The sequence below is a fragment of the Neocloeon triangulifer genome, unplaced genomic scaffold, assembly GCF_031216515.1.
Source record: "Neocloeon triangulifer isolate White Clay Creek 2 clone unplaced genomic scaffold, ASM3121651v1 ptg000014l, whole genome shotgun sequence".
Classification (NCBI taxonomy): Eukaryota; Metazoa; Arthropoda; class Insecta; order Ephemeroptera; family Baetidae; genus Neocloeon; species Neocloeon triangulifer.
Genome location: NW_026775556.1, coordinates 7,063,185 through 7,080,870, shown reverse-complemented (window position 1 = coordinate 7,080,870; position 17,686 = coordinate 7,063,185). Strand labels below are relative to the sequence as shown.

The following is a 17,686-nucleotide window of genomic DNA, read 5'->3' as shown; positions in this document are numbered from 1 at the left end:
AGTTGGTAAATTTTGAACGTGGTAAGGTTAGGGCTTGAAACGAATTTTGGTTATTTGATCGCTATTTGTCATTTTTGGGATGCTCAAACGGCGTGGTATCAAAAATATCAAAAGACCTAAAGATTAAAAGAAATGGCTAAAAGGACAATAATTAATGACTGAGAATAATTGATAAACCACGTACTCAAAGTCTTGTCGTAGGTATGCTATTACAAGCAGTAGATAAAAGGAAATGAAATATTCAAGAAGTGTTCGCACGTTACGTAACTAAAGCGAATTCTTGCTCGGTCGTTTGAATAGACGAAGCGCGGGCAGGTCTCATGAATGGGCAGCCGCCGTCAGCGACGCAGTAGGTGGGTTATAGAAGGACACGTGGATATTTGCAGAAGGACGACTGTTTGCTGAGAAATTTCTGTGCTGGCATTGTAAGGGCCTGTGATTACGTGCTCATCCGCGGCTCTTTGCGCGCGGCTCATTTCCTGCGTGCCGAGGAAAATAATTCAAGGAAAGCCCCTCGGCATATTAAAAAGCATCTCTCGAGCCGGCTCATTAAAAAGGCGGGCTTTTTGTGTGCCACTACTCACTGCGCCCGAGGCCGCGTTTTAATTAAAACCACCGCACCCAGCAAGGTCCACGCCTGGGGCCAAATAGACCCCAAGAAAGGAAGCAACGGACGGACGCCTGAGACCTGATTAAGTCGCAAAAGAAAGACGAAGAAATGAAGAAATCTGCCTGTAATGTGATTTAGCTCTTCTGGAAATTAAAATGGTTCAGATTTGGAGATCTAGAAATTATTCAACCAGCAAAGATAAATCTAATAAAAGAAAATGAACTTGTATGAAAGACCATCAATACTTATTAATTAAAACTTAAAACCAATTAAAACAAAGTTATTCTGTTCTCTGGAATCAAGCATATAAAAAGATTAATTTTTTAGGATAAATTATACGCAGACGATTTTTTTTACTTATTTGAGTGTTGAATTTAAATTTAGGTCCATATATTTGATTATTTCACGAAAATGTGAATAATATCTGACCTTTCTGAAGAAATTAAAAAAAGGACCTTTGTTTCACCATCCTCTCAAACTACTACAGCTATATAAGATCCACTTGAATTATCATGAAGGTGGTGAGTTGATGATTGAAGAATTAGATCTAGTGACAAAAAATAATATATTTTATTACGATTGTTCAGAAGAAATAATATGTGAAAAAAACCCATTAAATTGATAAATTAGATATTTGAGTCTTTTTGAGGAAAAAGGATAATATATAAAAATAAATAAAACAATAAGAATATAAACTTTAATTATTGTTATAATTTATAAAAAAAAATCCAGGCATGAATTTCTGGAATTTTGAAATATTTTATTTTCTTCATTGCCGGCAAAAAGGTGAGCCGTGTTTTGGGAGTGCTCTTATATTAAACACGAAATTACAGTGCATTACTGCCACCGCCTGTAGTGGCAGACCGCTGTGCTTCCCGCAGCATCCCTCGCATGGATGCTCTCTTGCTTTCTCCGTCCCCCACCAGCGAGTTTGCGCATTTCCGCAAATCACATTTGCCGTCAAATTCGCCTTTTTGCGGGCCGAAAACTCAAATTTGCGGGTCGCCACTTTTGATTTTGGCGGGCTGTACGGGGGCACGCGGGCGCCTCGGGGTCTCCGGGCTGCCAAGTGGCTCGGATAACCAAATAACAATCGGCATGCGCGAGAAATCTGCTTTTCCAGTTGGTCCACCCTCTTGAAAGGGAATCGATATTTTCCGGGCTTTGTCAACGGCGGATCCCAATTTGCATTTCTCGTGTGCCGTCTCTGCTGCTACGACCCTCACAGTGAGTTTGTTTTGGCCTCTCTCCACGGCCACTCTGCCCGACCCAGCATCCGCGGCCGACGGCCGCACCGCTCGTCGAGCGAGTAAAACACCCCCTCGGGGGTGGCCGGGGCTTTTGCTCTTCGTTTCCTCGCGCAATAATTCTCTCATTTCCCCCAATCTCTCTCTCTCTCTCCGCCTCGATCCGTTCGTTATAAACACGCACTAATTTTCCTAATTGCCTTCTTACCGGGGCGGATTTGCGTATTTCCAGCCCCTTTGTCACGCTCAGAAGGAGCCAATTTCCGCGTCTCGACGAGGTTTGTTTCTCTGCGAGGCAGGGAAAATCTGGTTTGTAGCAATTTTATCCACTTCTTAAAATACACCCTCTTGACTCTTTCTTTGATCATAATTCAAGGACGCGTCTTGAGATTTTATCCCGCTCCTACTCTAGAGGATAATTAACACGTAAAATTGTTAAATGGGAATTAAGTCAATGTTTGCAGGGGCAGGCGTTAGTTTGGGCGGAGCTGCTATAAAGCTCTAGTTTTGCAAACACGGTTGGTTAAAGGGCGTGCAATTTCTCGCGCTCTGCAAAGGTTGTCGACGACGATAATTAACAATGTCTTAATGACATTATTTTAGTGTGTTAGAAGGGATCAGTTAAAAAAAATCCACCCGACTCAAGAGGATTTTTAAAATATTCCTTTCGCCGTCCCGATCCCGCAGCTGTTCAAAACGTTATTCTAGGACCATTCAGATCCTTGCAGAAGGGCCAAAAATTCTTGTCAAACGACTTTTTAATTTAATTTCTTAAAAACACGAGAGAATTAGGAGTTGGAAAATAGTTTCAAAAACGAAATTTCATTTGCCTAGCAACGTTTCTAAAGTAAAGATAAGTAAAATTAATATAACTTAAGCAAAAAGATTTGAGAAAATTTTATTTATTTTTTTTTAAATTCTCGGAAGAAAAAGAATTGTTCCATGATTATCCAGCAAATCCCTAGAAATGAGACTTGCTCCTTTATGTTTTTCAGACTTTTATTAAATTAAAAACATTATTGACCAAAAAATTTATAAAATAGCGTTTTTGTTTTGGAATTTTCATTATTTTTATTATTATTATTTTTTGTAAGGAAACAAAGTCGTGAGCAAGCAAAACAAAAGTTTCATACGCAAACAACATTTTGTCCTTGCTGAGCTCCTCTCTATCCACCTCTCATCATTTCAAAGTTTTGAAACTTTCCCTCAGCAAACACTCCATGCTAATCTCTGATTATCTTTTGAAAGTGGCACACTGCTGCACTGCCATCTCTCTGTAAACCAGATTTCCCTCGTGCACGCTGAACCACACATCGCGCGCACCAAGTTATTTATTATTTGTGACTAGTTTTGTCCCGTATTTGTGTTGCAGGCTCTCGCGAGTGAGAATGAGTTGCCTAGCTGTGTATTTATTCTGTGAAAAGCGGGCTCAAGTTTTGCGTTGGAGGAGGGCAAAAACAGTCGCAGCAGCCGAGCAAACAAAACAAGCAGCGAGCGCCTGCAGGCCGAGCGCTTAGGCAATCCGCTGGTCACGGGCGTCGCGCAGATTGCATGCCGTGTCATGTTTCAGGGGTTCGCGCGTCGCACACAATGCAATTCGCAATCGATTTTCGCAGTCTGGTTTCTGATTTCTGATCCCTCAAAGCTGCTCCTTTTGTTCTTTTAAGCGAAAATCGATAAGGGTGGGGACGCAATTTTCACTCAACTTTTGACATTTCCATTAACGCGCGTGGAAAATGTTTGCAAGCTGGCCGAAGGATGAGCGAAATAATTTACAACTTCATTAATTTTGAATGGCACCAAATCTGACTTATATACAGCCTTTCACATAAAAAAATCCATTCTAGTCTCATTCTTGCGCCAAAACTTTTTTATTGCGTTATTTTTAGTTGGAGCTTATAAGAGTTAGACAAATGTAAATGCAGTTTTTTAGATTTTCCCACTTTTGGATCTGAAGGCTTCTTTGCCATTTCTAACCTTCATTTTTGTTACAATAATATCTATTTAAAAACAAAAATAAGATTTACATTACTTGCCATTTTCGGAAATATTACAATTAAATTAAAATGTAAACATATCTAATTTTGTTTTGTTATTCATCTGGATAGTATATGATCCTGCCAAGCTCCATTCGGGCTTCTCGGCTGGAAAGCCTACCAAATTAGCCAGATGCCGCTGGACTTTATGAAATTCCCCCATTTGGTGCAGGAATTCCCACAACTTGAAGAAACGGCACAAACCTCGAGCAGGCAAGTTCGGCGCCTTGCGGCACCTCCCGAACATTGAGCACTTTTTGACGCGCTAACAACATCAAAGCATTGATCTCTGTACCTTCGTATTGGTAGCCTAACAAAAATACCAATACGCCACCCACGCCGGTTGCAATTTGAAACTTTGGCGGAGTGTGTTAAATATTTCAAACGATTTAACACTGATATTTTTAGGACGTAAAAGTTTGTTTGTACTGAACAGCTACTAATTTTATAATCAACTCTTGAGGAATATTTTGAGATGTTCTTTTCGAGGAGGATGAGCACAAAATGTAGGCTAGAGAAATTAATTGGAAAAGCTCAAGCCACGTCGTCGCCGTCGACAAGAGTTGGTTTTTCCTGACCTAAAAACAAGCGAAACAGTCCTTTGAAGCATAAGAAAGCAGGGTCGCGAGATGGAGACTAGGACGGACTGCAATTAATTCCGCAGATGGAAATTAAGAAGCATATGTGGGTCTAGACCGGTTCTCGGCTCTCATCTGCATAATCTACGCTGGAGTGGGTGGCCGCGCCGCTTTGTCACAAAAGCAAGTCGGTGTTTTGTCGCACACAGTGAAAAAGAGAGAGAGAGAGCGACGGCTGACCATCCATTGTTGCTGTGGAGCCGCAACAAGTTGGGCTTTTTGCAGCGTTTCCCATTCAAAAGCCCATTCATATTCGACGAGTTTTGCTTGCCCGAGTGCGAATTTCGAAAGCGGAAACTGCCGCTTTGAGCACTTAATTGGGCGCGGCACGCGAGCCTTTGTGCTCGCTGGATTAGTTTGATAGTTCAAAGGGCGGCTAAGCACTCGGTCGTTCTTGGAGAGCAAACAAGGCGTGCGAAATTTTCACGACGAATTTAATCTTTGAGAAGTCCCGAGGAGCTGTTGATATTGACACATTCAAAATAAAACTCAAAAGAAACACGACACGATTTTTTTTAAGCTCTGAAAGGGGTGATTGAGTTTTTTTAAATGAAAATTGAAATTAAAAGTTCAGGGAAAATGCAAATTTTCTTCAGATTCTCATGTATTTTGTCGGGAAAAATTTTGAAAATTTTAGGGTTCTATTAAGCAAAAATTGACGTAGGTTTGAATTCTGAATTCCCCGAAAGAGCAATGAAAATTATTTGTGGTATTTTTTACTGAACTTAAAATTACTGATCTACAAAAGTACCTTTCCAGACCTTTCAGTTATTCACCATTTATATTCAAATTTCACATTGGTGATGAATATGAGATTGATACATCTTTTTCTTAATCAGTAAGAAGTCAGAAATTATTTCTTAAGTTTTAAAAATCATCATAGGTAATTTAAGTCTCCAAAAGTAGACTCTATAATTTACTTTCATTTTTTTTTTTTGAAGGAAAGGAATTGATTAAAATTATTTTCTACAGATGATCGGGGGCTAACCAGCGCCCAGGATGGCGGAGAACGCGACAGAGGCGGCCACTCTGGCGCCGCCGGCGCCGTACTCGGTGGCCGAGACGGTGCTGATTGCGGTGATGGCAGGATCGTTGAGCATGATCACCGTCGCCGGCAACATCATGGTGATTCTGTCCTTCAAGATCGACAAGCAACTGCAGACCATCTCCAACTACTTTCTGCTCTCGCTGGCCATCGCCGACGTCTTCATCGGCTCCGTCTCAATGCCCCTTTACACGATTTACTTGCTGCTCGGCTACTGGCCTTTCGGGCCCAACGTCTGCGACGTGTGGCTCGCTCTTGATTACCTTGCTTCCAACGCCAGCGTGCTCAACCTTCTTATAATCTCATTTGACAGGTGAAGAAAGAAATTATTAGAAAAAAGGAAACCATCGAAGAAAAATTCAGACATCCTTGATTCAGACCTTTTATTTCATCATAAACAAGAAATTTACGTTTCAAAATAATTTCATTCATTTTTTTAGATTATTTTTGAATCTTAAATAATTTCTCACCTTCTTTATTCAATGATTTCATGTGTCAAATTTGAGTTGCAACTGAAAAATTAATTTCCTTTTAAGATATTTCTCGGTAACTCGTCCTCTAACCTATCGAGCAAAGAGGACGACGACAAAGGCAGCAGTGATGATTAGCTCCGCATGGGGAATTTCTCTACTGCTGTGGCCGCCGTGGATTTTCTCCTGGCCGTACATCGAAGGCAAACGCACAGTTCCCGACACCGCCTGCTACATTCAGTTCATCGAAACGAACCACTACATTACTTTTGGTGATACAATTGAATTTTTAAGCTTTTGAATTTGTTTAATATATTAATTATTTAAAAATAGGTACTGCAATCGCGGCGTTTTACGTGCCGGTCACGGTAATGATAATTCTTTATTGGCGAATTTGGCGGGAAACGGAGAAAAGGAAGAAAGATTTGCCAAATCTGCAGGCCGGAAAGAAAGAGTGCTCAAAGCGCTCCAACTCGAGTGACGAGGCCATGGACCTCGAGGACTGGAAAAGGACTCGCAGCGAGTCCAGTACTGGGCCTGACGAAGTCGACTCTCAGAGCTTTATAGCGGTCCCATATCGCACGGTAAAAAAATTTAGAAATTATTAATTGGATATAAAATTTAAATTTAATATTTAAATGCCCAAATATTTGGGTTGAAAAAGTCAGAAAATATGACGAGTTACATTAAAATGAAATGGTTCAGAAGCTTTTCAATTATTTTAAACTTTTGTAAAATTTATCAAAGGAAAAAGAAAAATTATAGCTTCTCAAGAAAATTATTCCTGAATAGCTTATATTTTTAGTGTAGCGTTTATGAAAAACAAACCAAAATTTGCAGTGTGCGGTGCACGGGCCGACGGTGAACCAGCAGTACCACGCGCCGTGTTCGCCATCGTGGATCCGCTACAAGTGCGACCTGCTGGCGTCGTACTTGCGCTGCTGCTTCGCCCGAACCTTGGGCGGCGGCGAGGCGCAGCAGGCGCCGCAGCACCGATTTTGGCGGCGCCGCCAGCATGACTTGGACACGATGAGCGAGGCGGGCTACAACACCTCGGTGTCGATGGAGACGAGCGTACCTAGCAGCGTGTCGCGTTGCACCTCTCTAAACATGATCAAAGACCAGTACGCGGTCAACCCAACCGCCAGGCTTGCACACTACGATCCTAAACAGTAAGTTTTTATATAAATAATAGTTTTAAGTTTTATACTATTATCTACTGACAGTTTTATTAAAAATATAACTTACTATTTATAATGTTTTACATAAGTTAAAATTTATTTGGTAATAATTTTAATTTTGAAATAACAAAATAATGTAATAATTTTTTAGAATTAAATATATATAGTGTGCATATCCTAAAATACAAAAATTGACAGATTTATTGCCGCATGAAAATCTTCAGAGAAAATTGAGTTTGGCTTTGTCGTGAAGCTTTACTTTAAATTGAGATTTTAAATATGAGGATTGCGGAAAAGAATAGTAATTATCAAATCAATAAATTATTTTGAATAATATTTAGGGCCTAGATAATTATGATGGTTTGGAATTTTAATTATTTATTTTATTTATTTCAATTTATATATATATAGAAATATTTTCAAATTTTGTCTTTTTTATCAACTACAAGCAAAGCGAGCTAGTTTTTTTTTGCCCTTAAAACAAGGACTGACAATTCTTGATTATACTTATTAAAAAAGTCTGACACTAATCAGTTTTTAATTGACATTATGAAATTCTTGACCTTTGTAGAGGCAGATAACTTTTATTTCAATTTAAAAAATTTTGGGCTAGATCAAAAAATAATATAATGAATTGAATTTAAATAAATTATTTGAGATCTGCAGTTTTCAATTAGATTTAACTGATCACATTTTAACAAATTTTCAGGGTGACAAGTGGGGCTCGCACGCTGACGCGGTCCGTGTCCACCGAGTCGGTGTACACGATTCTAATACGACTGCCCTCGGAGAACGAAAAGTCCGAGTTGGCGTCGATCAAAATGCTGCCGGCGCTGGACACTGGTTATCCAGACGCGAATCTGCGTCGCCACTCGTCGGACGTACGCATCCCGTTGAACGCCAAAATCATCCCAAAGCAGCTGATCAAGTCCAACTTCCCGCTGAAGAAAAAAAAGAAGAAGTCGAGTGAGAAGAAGGCGGACAAGAAGGCGGCCAAGACGTTGTCCGCCATCCTATCCGTGTTCATCATCTCGTGGCTGCCGTACAACGTGTTGGTGCTGCTCAAGCCGCTGACCTCGTGCGAGGACTGCATCAGCCAGGGCGTGTGGGACTTCTTCTACTTTTTCTGCTACATCAACTCGACCATCAACCCCTTCTGCTACGCCCTGTGCAACGAGACCTTCCGCAAGACCTACATCAAGATCATCAAGTGCAAGTGGCAGTCGCGCAACCGGGCTGCCCTCAACCGCGGATATTACAACTGACCGAGACAATAAAAATAAAAAGCCAAACCACACTTTACATTTTTTACGGACCCTGATCGACCCGACACTCGGCTTTTTTCAGCCCCTGAATAACGCGATTTTCCGGCCTGATTCGAGAATGGAGGACGAAAAACGAATATAAATAGAGTATAAGGATTTTTGTCCAACGCGCTTTTCTGCGTTAGATCGGTGTTTGTATCAAACCTCATTATTATACTTCCCATTAAAGAGAAATCTGTGTACTACTAACGTCAAATTTTAGACAAAATTAACTATGAAACGAATCTCGTGCCAAATATTTGAACAGGTCAAAGTTGCGTTCTTGCGGTATTTGAAATTTCCGGCGTGGATAAAACTTCCGGCTTCCTCTTCTGGGTGGAGAGCAAGGGTGCATTATTAAAATGGATCTGAATGTTTAACCAAATTCCAAAAATTTAAAAGGGCTTGGGACAATAACTTTTTAATAATAAAATTTGATCTCCCATTTCAAAATTATATTAAATTTCAGTTTAAGAGAATTTTGTATATGTTTTTTCTCGTGATTTTCTCCCCCGTCGCAGGCATATAGATTTGAAATTCCAATTTAATTACTGATTTTGGGAGATGCTGATAGACGTGTACTTTTTTCTCATCTCAAAAGAGGAGGTTAAGAGTTTATTCTCGTCTCAAAAGTTACAATTTGTAATTTTGAAAAAGTAAAAAAATTTATTTGAATTTTTAATTAATTATAATGCAATGAGTGTCGGGCCGCCGAGGCAGGGGTGCTGTATTAACGAACCAACGGCCACGCTGCTCAACGACCCTCGGTGTGTTCTCTTTCATATCCCCGCCCGACACAATTGAGAACTGCTGCAGGCAATTGTGCGAATCAGTGTTTGGATGTTTGTATTCTACCTAACGAGCTGTGTTTATTGATTAATATTAAATATACACACATATGAAAACCCCGAAATTGGCTTTCTCTCTTCGTGCCATTAACCTTATGTCACGACCCGCCGTCGAAAAAGGAAATAAAAACATCGCCCGAGGTGTACGAAAATTGGATATTGACTTTGATGTTAAAAGCGCGCACAAACGTTTACATTCGCAACGGTAAATATAGGCAACCGGTGGAACATGAAAGCAGCGCTGGTGCCTGATGCCTGAGCCCGCAGGCAAAAAAGCGACGAACTGCGATAATTCAAACAGAGTGGCGTAATTTCCAGCAAAAATAAGAGCACAGTTGGTTAAAATTGAATTTTTCTCCTTTGAAATTGAAATACAACTGACATTAAAATCTAAAAAAAAAAAATTAAAACATATCATATTTATATAATCTTGAGGCGATAATAAATTTTTTTAATCTTTCATTAAGATATAATTTATTTTTTCAATTTTTATTTTTAGTGAATTCAGATGATGCTCAAAATTTTGTTTCACCAGCTGATATTTGTGTGCAGCAAAGACTTGTAATCACGCTCACGTGGCCAGAGTGCCGGCGCACTATTTCCGTGCCTGTTCCCAAAATAGCAACCCCGAACAAAACACTCGGCCGCCCCCCAGATCTCTCGACGTCCGAAGCAGATCTTCGCCATGAGCGCCTCCACACCGTTTTCGTTCTTGTCATTCCAGGAACAGGTGCACAATGCGCTGAACGAGGCCGACGAGGCCGAATTCGGCCTCCTCCAGGACAACGAGCAGCGGATTTGCTACGTGGCTAAACTGCTGGACGCGAAAGGGCTGCAGCCGAACTATCGGCATGGCGGCGCCGAGAAAAATAGCGAATTGGCCCTTGAAAGACGCAACGAGGGCAACAAAGCGTTCCAAAAGGGAGATTTTAACACTGCCCAGCAAGTTTACACGATGAGCTTGCTTGCGGCTAACGATCCAGGCAAGTAATACTCTTTTTGTGTGCAGGTATTTTTTTTATAATAATTGAAATGATCAGTGACAATTTGAACTTATTTTTCCTCTAAATTATAAAAATGGAGACTATAAATGATATATAATTGTAATAGTACAAAATAAAAATTAATTAAAACAATGCATTTCCTTTTTTTCAAATTTTGTTGTCGTTGTACTGACGCTGGCATTATTAACCATTATTAATAACAGAACAATAAATTTTAATTTATAATTTTTTCTAAATATATAAGAGGCTGCTTGTCTGGCTTTGGCGAACAGATCTGCAGCCCTTTACAACATGAAGCAATACAAATTTGCACTGAAAGACATTGATGAGCTTTACACGATTGGTGCATATCCCAAACATCTCCTACACAAAGTAGCAGAGAGGAGAGCTCGTTGTTTCTTGGCCTTGGAACAACGAGTAAGTGCTAGAAATGCATTTAGGTAAGGATAAGATAAATAAAAAGGATAATTTTAAATTACTTATTAATACTTTATTATAAAACATAAAATTTCTTCTACATATATGTATTTCAATTTCATTTATAAAACAGTTTGTAATATATAAATTTATAAATAATTATTTCAAAGTTATTTTGTATTCGGTAAAAAAAATTGAAATTTTAAACGATTTTAAATCCATTTAGATTTAAATTATTAGTTATTATTTATAATATAAAAAACAAAAAATCATCAACATTAGACTTCAGTTGCATTAGATGTATGCATACAAAATTTAAATCACTCATTCTTTACATTCTATGATATAAAATCGAAGTATTTTTTTAAACTAGAAACACAATAACCGCATTGGACGACGCGAAACTCGACCAGGACCGAAAAACGAAACTCCGGATGGACGTGCAAATCATGCTGGTGATGCTGGAAAAAGGTGTCTTGGTTGATGCACCTTTGCCTTTGGAGGAGACGGTCAAGCCACCCTCGCTCTCCGGCGGCGTCAACCCCAACTTCTCGTGTGCCAGCGACTCACTGCGGTTTGAATGGGCCGGACCCACGGAGGGCCGTATGGGCCGCTGCAGGTCGGCCATCCGCACGGGTGATACCGTGCTGGTCGAAACGCCGATCGTGTCCGCCCTGCTGCACGAACGGCGCCACACGCACTGTTGGCACTGCCTGGAGCGCCTTGCAACGGCGCTGCCCTGTCCCACGTGCGTCGAGGTCGCCTTCTGCGGCACCAAGTGCAGAGACGCGGCCCTCAAGACCCATCACAAGTGGGAATGTGACTTTCTGCCGACGCTGCGAGAGTCCAAGGCGTCAGTCACTTGTTTACTGGCGCTCAGACTGGCAAGTCAAACCAGTATCCAAAAACTCAGGGTAATTACAAAAAAACTCATGCTTACTTTTGATGGAAGAAATTTTAGTAAAATTCCAAAATAATTGCTTATTAATTTCAATTTTTAAAGATTCATATTTGTTAACTCACCAAGAAAAGAGATTGTGTTCATGAAAAAAGACTTTCCTCGTTTTTCTTTCTTGTAAATTATCATTTAAAAATGTGAATTTTCATCGGTTGGCTGCAGGAGTGTGTGGAAGCGGCCGAAAAAAGGGACGTGCGGGTCATAGGCGACGAAAAGTACGATTCTCGCGACTTGTCCAACTTTTTCACCCTGGTGAGCCACACGGAACGACGCTCGCCGCGCGATCTGCTCCAGCGTTCTTTGATGGCGCACTTTTTGCTCGGCGGCCTTTCAAAGGGTGGATACTTTGGCGAAAAAAGTGCCCTCGGCGCAGAACTCGGCGCCGATCAGGCTCTGGTCGGTGGAGCGTTGCTGCAGGCGCTGCAAATTACGCAGTTCAATAGCCACGAAGTTTCAGAACTTGTTTCACGCAACAACGATGCAGGTAGGAAATACACAATAAATAAAATTATATTTAAGTACGTTTTACAAGAATAAATTAAATACATACATTAAAATTTTCAAAATAAGCATGGCGTTTCCATTTTAAATTTTATCTAATTAATTATTAAATCAGATTTTCAAACAATTTTTAAATTGTCTTACTTATTAAAAATTAAATTGCGGTGCAAAGTTGTAGATTAATCATTGTTGTTTGGGCTTAAATAATTTCAAACAATTTCACATCAAGATTTTTAAAATAATCCCTTTACAACACAAAGTCCTAAATTGAATGATGCCTTATTATTGTACGCTCCATTTTTGCTCTGAATATTGTGTGACAGTGAAATAAAAATTTAGGATTTTTTTTTCGCAGAGCCAAAATCGTTGTTCATCGGAGGTGCCGTGTATCCGACCCTGGCCCTTTTGAACCACTCGTGCAACCCGAGCGTGATGCGCTACCACGCTCCTGGCGGCGTGGTCGTCGTCCGCGCCGTGCGTCCTATCCAGCCGGGCGAGGATGTGTCCGAGAACTACGGCCCTCTGTGGACTCGGGAGTCCCGCGACGTCAGGAGGCAGCGATTGCGGGACCAGTACTGGTTTGATTGTGCTTGCGAGGCGTGCGACGCAGAGTGGCCCCTGTTTGACGAAATCCCTGACGACGCCATCAGGCTCCGGTGCGGGGGGTGCGGGGCGGCCGTCAAGTTTGGTGAGGAGCAAATCGCGGCCACTTGTCTCGTTTGCGGACACAAGACCAGTGTGCTCGCCTCGTTGGCCGGCGTCGCCGACACGGAACGGAAAATGGAGGTTGGTCATTTTCTTTTTACCACATTTATGCAAATTTATGGTAATAATTATAAAATTCCATTAGAAAAATAATATAATTGCTGTTAAAGTTTTTGCACTTAACATTATGAATAAAAATTTTTTTTCCTGATACTGTGATTATACTATAAAATAAGGTTATTTTCATTGCCTAAAAAATGCTACGAAAATGACATTTTATTTACATTTTTTCACTTCAGTTGGCTAAGATGAGAGCACTAGATTCGTCTGTTGAAGCGCTGGATATGTTCATACAAATCCTTGAAGCCTACAACAAGTTTTTGGCACCGCCACCGTGTAAGGACTTTGTTTTATGTCAGCAGGCTGTAAGAAAATGCCTGCTTCAGCACGGCAACTGGTTCCAGGGCTAATACCTTTTACACTACTTTTATATAAGTCAAAAATAAAATTTGTATCAGTGACTGACAACTAAAAACTTATCAGCTTCTTAAACCAATCCCACTGAATTTATTTGATCACTATTGACAGCTAATAAATATTTCTCAACTTTTTTACACCAGTTTTGTCTCAAATATCTCGTGTCTCGAAACGCAATTCTACGTAAAGGCGATTAGTCAAAAGTTACTAATCTAACTAATAAATTGCTAGTTTTTTTTTATTCATAGCGGCCTAAAAATAATTATCTCACAAATATAAGCCTCACTTTTTCCGCAAGAGGATTAAATAATTATGTAAATTGATGATATTTCAAAATTAGTGATGAATTTGATGGGCTGCTGGTTGTCTAAAAGGTTGTATTCCGGAGACGTTGTACATCCACTCCAGGTAAGGGGCCACTTTGGTGAAACCGACCGGGAATCCTTTGATGCACGAATCTGTGTCCAGAAAAGAGAAAATAGCCATGACCTGCAAAGTGCCGTCCTCTAGCTGCTTTACAAGGGGCCCTCCGGCATCTCCCTAATTCATTTGAAATAAATATTATTTATTAATTTTTCCACTTCTGAAATTTTTGTCTCACATAGCACGGTCCTCTTCCTCCAGTGGTGCTAACGCACGCTTTCTTGGGAGTCATCCACCCCGCACCATATCTAGTTTCACACACAGACGTGGCTGCCACTTCATTGAAGGAATACATCAAAACGTCGTTCATCTTGTTTGCACCTAATTTTATTTTTAGCATCACTTAATTTGATTAAAGTTAATTACAAACCTTGCCTAATAAATCCCCATCCGGGAACAACACCTGCGTTCCCAGGAGTGAAATCTAATTCCTGGTCTGTAGAAAGCCCAATAAAGTTGATGTAAGCTACAAAATATATTTCCTTAATATTTCATTAATATTCTGAAAAGGAAATTACGTGATAAGGTAACTGGTCTTGCCAAATGTACTAAAGCAATGTCATCGTCGTAAAAAACGTCATTGTAACCGTCGGGAACAAAGAATACGTCTCCGTATAATTTAACCCTTCCGAACTCAGTGGGTGCAGAAATATTGTGGGCGCCGAGCCAAATCGTCAAACTTGTGGATCTGATTAAGAAGGTTTTAAGAAAATAATTTCATTATATTGATTTTTTTTCTTTTTAAAGATTGAAATCTTGAAATTATGATTGAGAAAAATAGTATCTAATTAAATTATGGCTTTAAGATAAATGTTGCGTGAATTATGCTTGGATTTCTTATTTTAACGCAACTCAACGCAGCATTTTGAATTTCATGCTATTAATTATTTTGTGACAAATCAACTATTCCATTTGGAAAAGTCTCCCAAATTTTATCATTTTTTGACAAATATAAAACACACTAAACAATATATTTAATATAAAACAAAGTAAATTTATTGAAACTATAGCAAAAAAATTAATCTCCCCATGAATCATAAGCCATAAAAAGTTCCGCTGTTTGAAAAATGCAGAATTACATAACGATCAATAAAATAATATGTAATATTTTATGTAATAATTAGCTTATAATATTATTATACTATTATATTTAATTTAAAAGGCAATAAATCTTTGTAAATATTGCATAGTTCAAGTCTTTCACATTAACTCCCCCCCCCCCCCCCCCCCAATGCGCGGATCTCTTTTAGCTTTTTATGAAACCATACCTCATAAAATTATAGTTTAAAAAAAACTTTCCTATTTTTGAAAACAAAAGCACAAAATATTTCAAAACGAAATAGACATACATTTTTTCAAAGACACTGACACACTAAATATAATGGAAATAACAATATTTTTCATTTCATCATAATAATTATCTTCTTATATTTTTAATTTCAACCCTTACCCAACAACACACTGAGCTGCGGTCAGGACGTAATCACGTGAAATTAGGGCGCCTCCGCAGTACGAAAACACTTGGCCTTTCCAAAACGCCTCAACAAGGCTCATCCACGGGAACAGCTTGCTGGTCGCCACATTACCACCGACTATGTGTTCCTCCGGGTTTTCCGAAATCTATAATTCATTTTCTAGTGATTTCATTTTATATAAATTAAGCAAAATCTCACAGTGAAGCAAAAGCAAGAAACCAAAATCGCACACAGCAGTAGACACTTCATTATCGACGCTTGCTCGAGATGCACTGCCGGTTTGATTGATTGATTGGCCAATTTCACTTGGCATGAAAGGCGATAGAATCTGACGCCGAGCCACCGGCTCCTTTCATGATTTTAATCTCAATTGTATTCACTTATCTAAAATAACGAGCTTCTTGAATATTGTAAATAATATATGTTCTCGCTTCTGTTGTTTTGAGTGTGAAAATCTTTGATAGCGGTTTTTAGCAAAAGTTTCAATTAAAAATAATACAAGATTTTGATGGCAAGGACTTGAAACTAGATTAAGCACTTACAAGAAGCTTTTGATAAGCATTATGCGTGCCAATTTTCGACATCAATTGATAACTTTATATGAAGCTGTATTGAAAACAAAAATGACACACGTCAATACGTCAGACACGTCAGTGTGATTTTTTCATCATTAAATTAGGTTTGATTTTTATGGCGTTCTTTAATTAATGACTAGAAAAATTATTTGATTAATTTTTGCATTTATTTTTCTTAATCTGCTGTTGATATAAACTATTTTCCATTCACGATTCCATTGATCCAATCGACGTATTGGCCCACTCTGGTGAATCCAACCGCGAATCCATTCAGGCAGCCCAGCTTGTCCAAAAAGGAAAAGATTCCGATTATGGTTTTGTCACTTTCACGTATTAAAGCGCTCCCTGCATCGCCCTAATTAATAATTTAAATATTAAATTTTTCCTGACTCTCGTAGAATAAACAGTAATAATTTTCTCACGTAGCAAGGTCCTGCTTGATTTGCAGTTTCAACACAAAGTTTTGCAGCACTCATCCAGTTGACGCCGTAATGAGCTTCGCATTCCACTTTACTAACAACCGTGTTTCTCGAAAATCGTAGTATGGAGGTCAAAGAGTTGATGCCTGATTTTCTTTTTAAATTAAATTTATAATTAATTATCACACCAAACTACCATCACTAGAACCCCATCCGGCGAAAACACCCTCTGCGCCCAGAAAATCGCTGCCAACATCTCCGCCAGTGGGAAGATTGGCGACATCAATATACGCTACATATTAATGTAATTTATTTTATCATTTTATATTTGTTTTGTTAATTTCTAACTATTAATTGTGACTTGTCTGGGCAGGGTGATTACGGCGATGTCATTGTCGTAGTAATTAGTGCTGAATTCAGGGTGGATTGTGAAATCTGTGGTTTCCATGATGACTCTGTTGGGCTCGTTGGTGGCAGAAACGTTGTGAGCTCCCAAGTAAACGCGAACGATTTGAGCCCTGCAATAAATTAACCACTGCTGTTTTACATCCACCGAAAAGACTCTTAAATGTGGAGGTCTACAAAATCTCTCTTGCTAATAGAAAAATTAAAAATTAAATAATACTTGCAATAAAAAAAAATACTTGCAATAGAAAACATATTTGAAATGATTTGAAAGATAACAATATCGATTTGAATTAAATAAATAAATTAAATTCTCAAAATTTATTCAGTCATAGCTTTGGGAAAGTTTCTTTGAAATTTAAAGTTGATAAATTTGTATTTAAAATTTCTCACTGATATATAATTTCAAAAACAAGCATTTTTTTTTATCTATATCAGCAGAAGAGATAATAATGAAGTGTACCCCTCAAAGCATTGGGCCGCTGTCAGAACGTGGCGGTCAGAAATCAGGGTGCCGCCGCACCCATACACAACCTGGCCATTTGCAAAACCTTCGGCATAGATCTGCCATGGGTAAGCTCCGGGAGTGGCTTCTTGTCCGCCTACAACCCGACTGCCAATGGAGACAGATTGCGCCTAGAAGACAAGCGATGACGTTTTCATGTGATTGACATTACCTTTCACACTGATAAGAAAAGTCATTGCCAAAACATTACCAATTGCGCCCAAAACAAAAGCACTGATGCTAACTCGAGGCGTCTCATCGTTGAGGTTGTTGGAATTTTTTCTTCGCACTGATGGTCTCAAGTTTTTTACTGTAAGGCGAGTGTTGTGATTAGATAGCGGCGTACACGTACGGAATCTCGTGATTTTAAGATTGCAATTGCAACCCAAACAAAAAAATAATTAATATCAAAAGAGTATAAGGAAGATTATCCTAGAAAGACA

General features: G+C 39.3%; 4 protein-coding genes across 4 annotated transcripts; 2 read left to right on the top strand and 2 right to left on the bottom strand.

The window, feature by feature from the left end:
* The first annotated feature begins 1,621 nt into the window (after positions 1 to 1,621).
* LOC132200367 (muscarinic acetylcholine receptor DM1) lies at positions 1,622 to 9,435 on the top strand. The gene is made up of 6 exons (XM_059625790.1): positions 1,622 to 1,837; positions 5,504 to 5,889; positions 6,113 to 6,318; positions 6,380 to 6,630; positions 6,887 to 7,218; positions 7,937 to 9,435. Exons 2-6 carry the CDS (start codon positions 5,531 to 5,533, stop codon positions 8,490 to 8,492), a joined length of 1,704 nt encoding a protein of 567 aa, XP_059481773.1. The 5' UTR covers positions 1,622 to 1,837; positions 5,504 to 5,530; the 3' UTR covers positions 8,493 to 9,435.
* Positions 9,436 to 10,017: 582 nt separating this feature from the next.
* On the top strand, positions 10,018 to 13,569 carry LOC132200883 (SET and MYND domain-containing protein 4). Its single transcript, XM_059626651.1, has 6 exons — positions 10,018 to 10,362; positions 10,628 to 10,823; positions 11,174 to 11,714; positions 11,921 to 12,242; positions 12,615 to 13,045; positions 13,264 to 13,569. The coding sequence occupies exons 1-6, from the start codon at positions 10,065 to 10,067 to the stop codon at positions 13,432 to 13,434; spliced, it is 1,959 nt and encodes a 652-aa protein (XP_059482634.1). The 5' UTR covers positions 10,018 to 10,064; the 3' UTR covers positions 13,435 to 13,569.
* On the bottom strand, positions 13,509 to 15,695 carry LOC132200884 (brachyurin-like). Its single transcript, XM_059626653.1, has 6 exons — positions 15,538 to 15,695; positions 15,315 to 15,484; positions 14,383 to 14,552; positions 14,235 to 14,330; positions 14,043 to 14,185; positions 13,509 to 13,981 (listed from the first exon to the last, which is right to left on the bottom strand). The coding sequence occupies exons 1-6, from the start codon at positions 15,586 to 15,588 to the stop codon at positions 13,778 to 13,780; spliced, it is 834 nt and encodes a 277-aa protein (XP_059482636.1). The 5' UTR covers positions 15,589 to 15,695; the 3' UTR covers positions 13,509 to 13,777.
* Positions 15,696 to 16,065: 370 nt separating this feature from the next.
* Positions 16,066 to 17,598, bottom strand: LOC132202103 (brachyurin-like). The gene is made up of 6 exons (XM_059628834.1): positions 17,455 to 17,598; positions 17,202 to 17,374; positions 16,682 to 16,851; positions 16,530 to 16,625; positions 16,337 to 16,479; positions 16,066 to 16,269 (listed from the first exon to the last, which is right to left on the bottom strand). Exons 1-6 carry the CDS (start codon positions 17,500 to 17,502, stop codon positions 16,111 to 16,113), a joined length of 789 nt encoding a protein of 262 aa, XP_059484817.1. The 5' UTR covers positions 17,503 to 17,598; the 3' UTR covers positions 16,066 to 16,110.
* Positions 17,599 to 17,686: the final 88 nt, after the last annotated feature.

Bases quoted from the DNA above. Each gene is read 5' to 3' on its own strand.
- LOC132200883 (XM_059626651.1), top strand. From the start codon at position 10,065: ATGAGCGCCTCCACACCGTTTTCGTTCTTGTCATTCCAGGAACAGGTG. The intron at 10,363-10,627 runs GCAAGTAATACT...TAAATATATAAG, and splicing joins GCTTGCGGCTAACGATCCAG to AGGCTGCTTGTCTGGCTTTG. The intron at 10,824-11,173 runs GTAAGGATAAGA...TTTTTAAACTAG, and splicing joins AGTGCTAGAAATGCATTTAG to AAACACAATAACCGCATTGG.
- LOC132200884 (XM_059626653.1), bottom strand. From the start codon at position 15,588: ATGAAGTGTCTACTGCTGTGTGCGATTTTGGTTTCTTGCTTTTGCTTC. The intron at 15,485-15,537 runs GTGAGATTTTGC...AATGAATTATAG, and splicing joins TTTCTTGCTTTTGCTTCACT to ATTTCGGAAAACCCGGAGGA. The intron at 13,982-14,042 runs GTGAGACAAAAA...CAAATGAATTAG, and splicing joins GAGGAAGAGGACCGTGCTAT to GGAGATGCCGGAGGGCCCCT.
- LOC132202103 (XM_059628834.1), bottom strand. From the start codon at position 17,502: ATGAGACGCCTCGAGTTAGCATCAGTGCTTTTGTTTTGGGCGCAATTG. The intron at 17,375-17,454 runs GTAATGTTTTGG...CTTGTCTTCTAG, and splicing joins TTTTGTTTTGGGCGCAATTG to GCGCAATCTGTCTCCATTGG. The intron at 16,270-16,336 runs GTGAGAAAATTA...ATTATTAATTAG, and splicing joins ATCAAGCAGGACCTTGCTAC to GGCGATGCAGGGAGCGCTTT.
- LOC132200367 (XM_059625790.1), top strand. From the start codon at position 5,531: ATGGCGGAGAACGCGACAGAGGCGGCCACTCTGGCGCCGCCGGCGCCG. The intron at 5,890-6,112 runs GTGAAGAAAGAA...TTTCCTTTTAAG, and splicing joins CTTATAATCTCATTTGACAG to ATATTTCTCGGTAACTCGTC. The intron at 6,319-6,379 runs GTGATACAATTG...ATTTAAAAATAG, and splicing joins GAACCACTACATTACTTTTG to GTACTGCAATCGCGGCGTTT.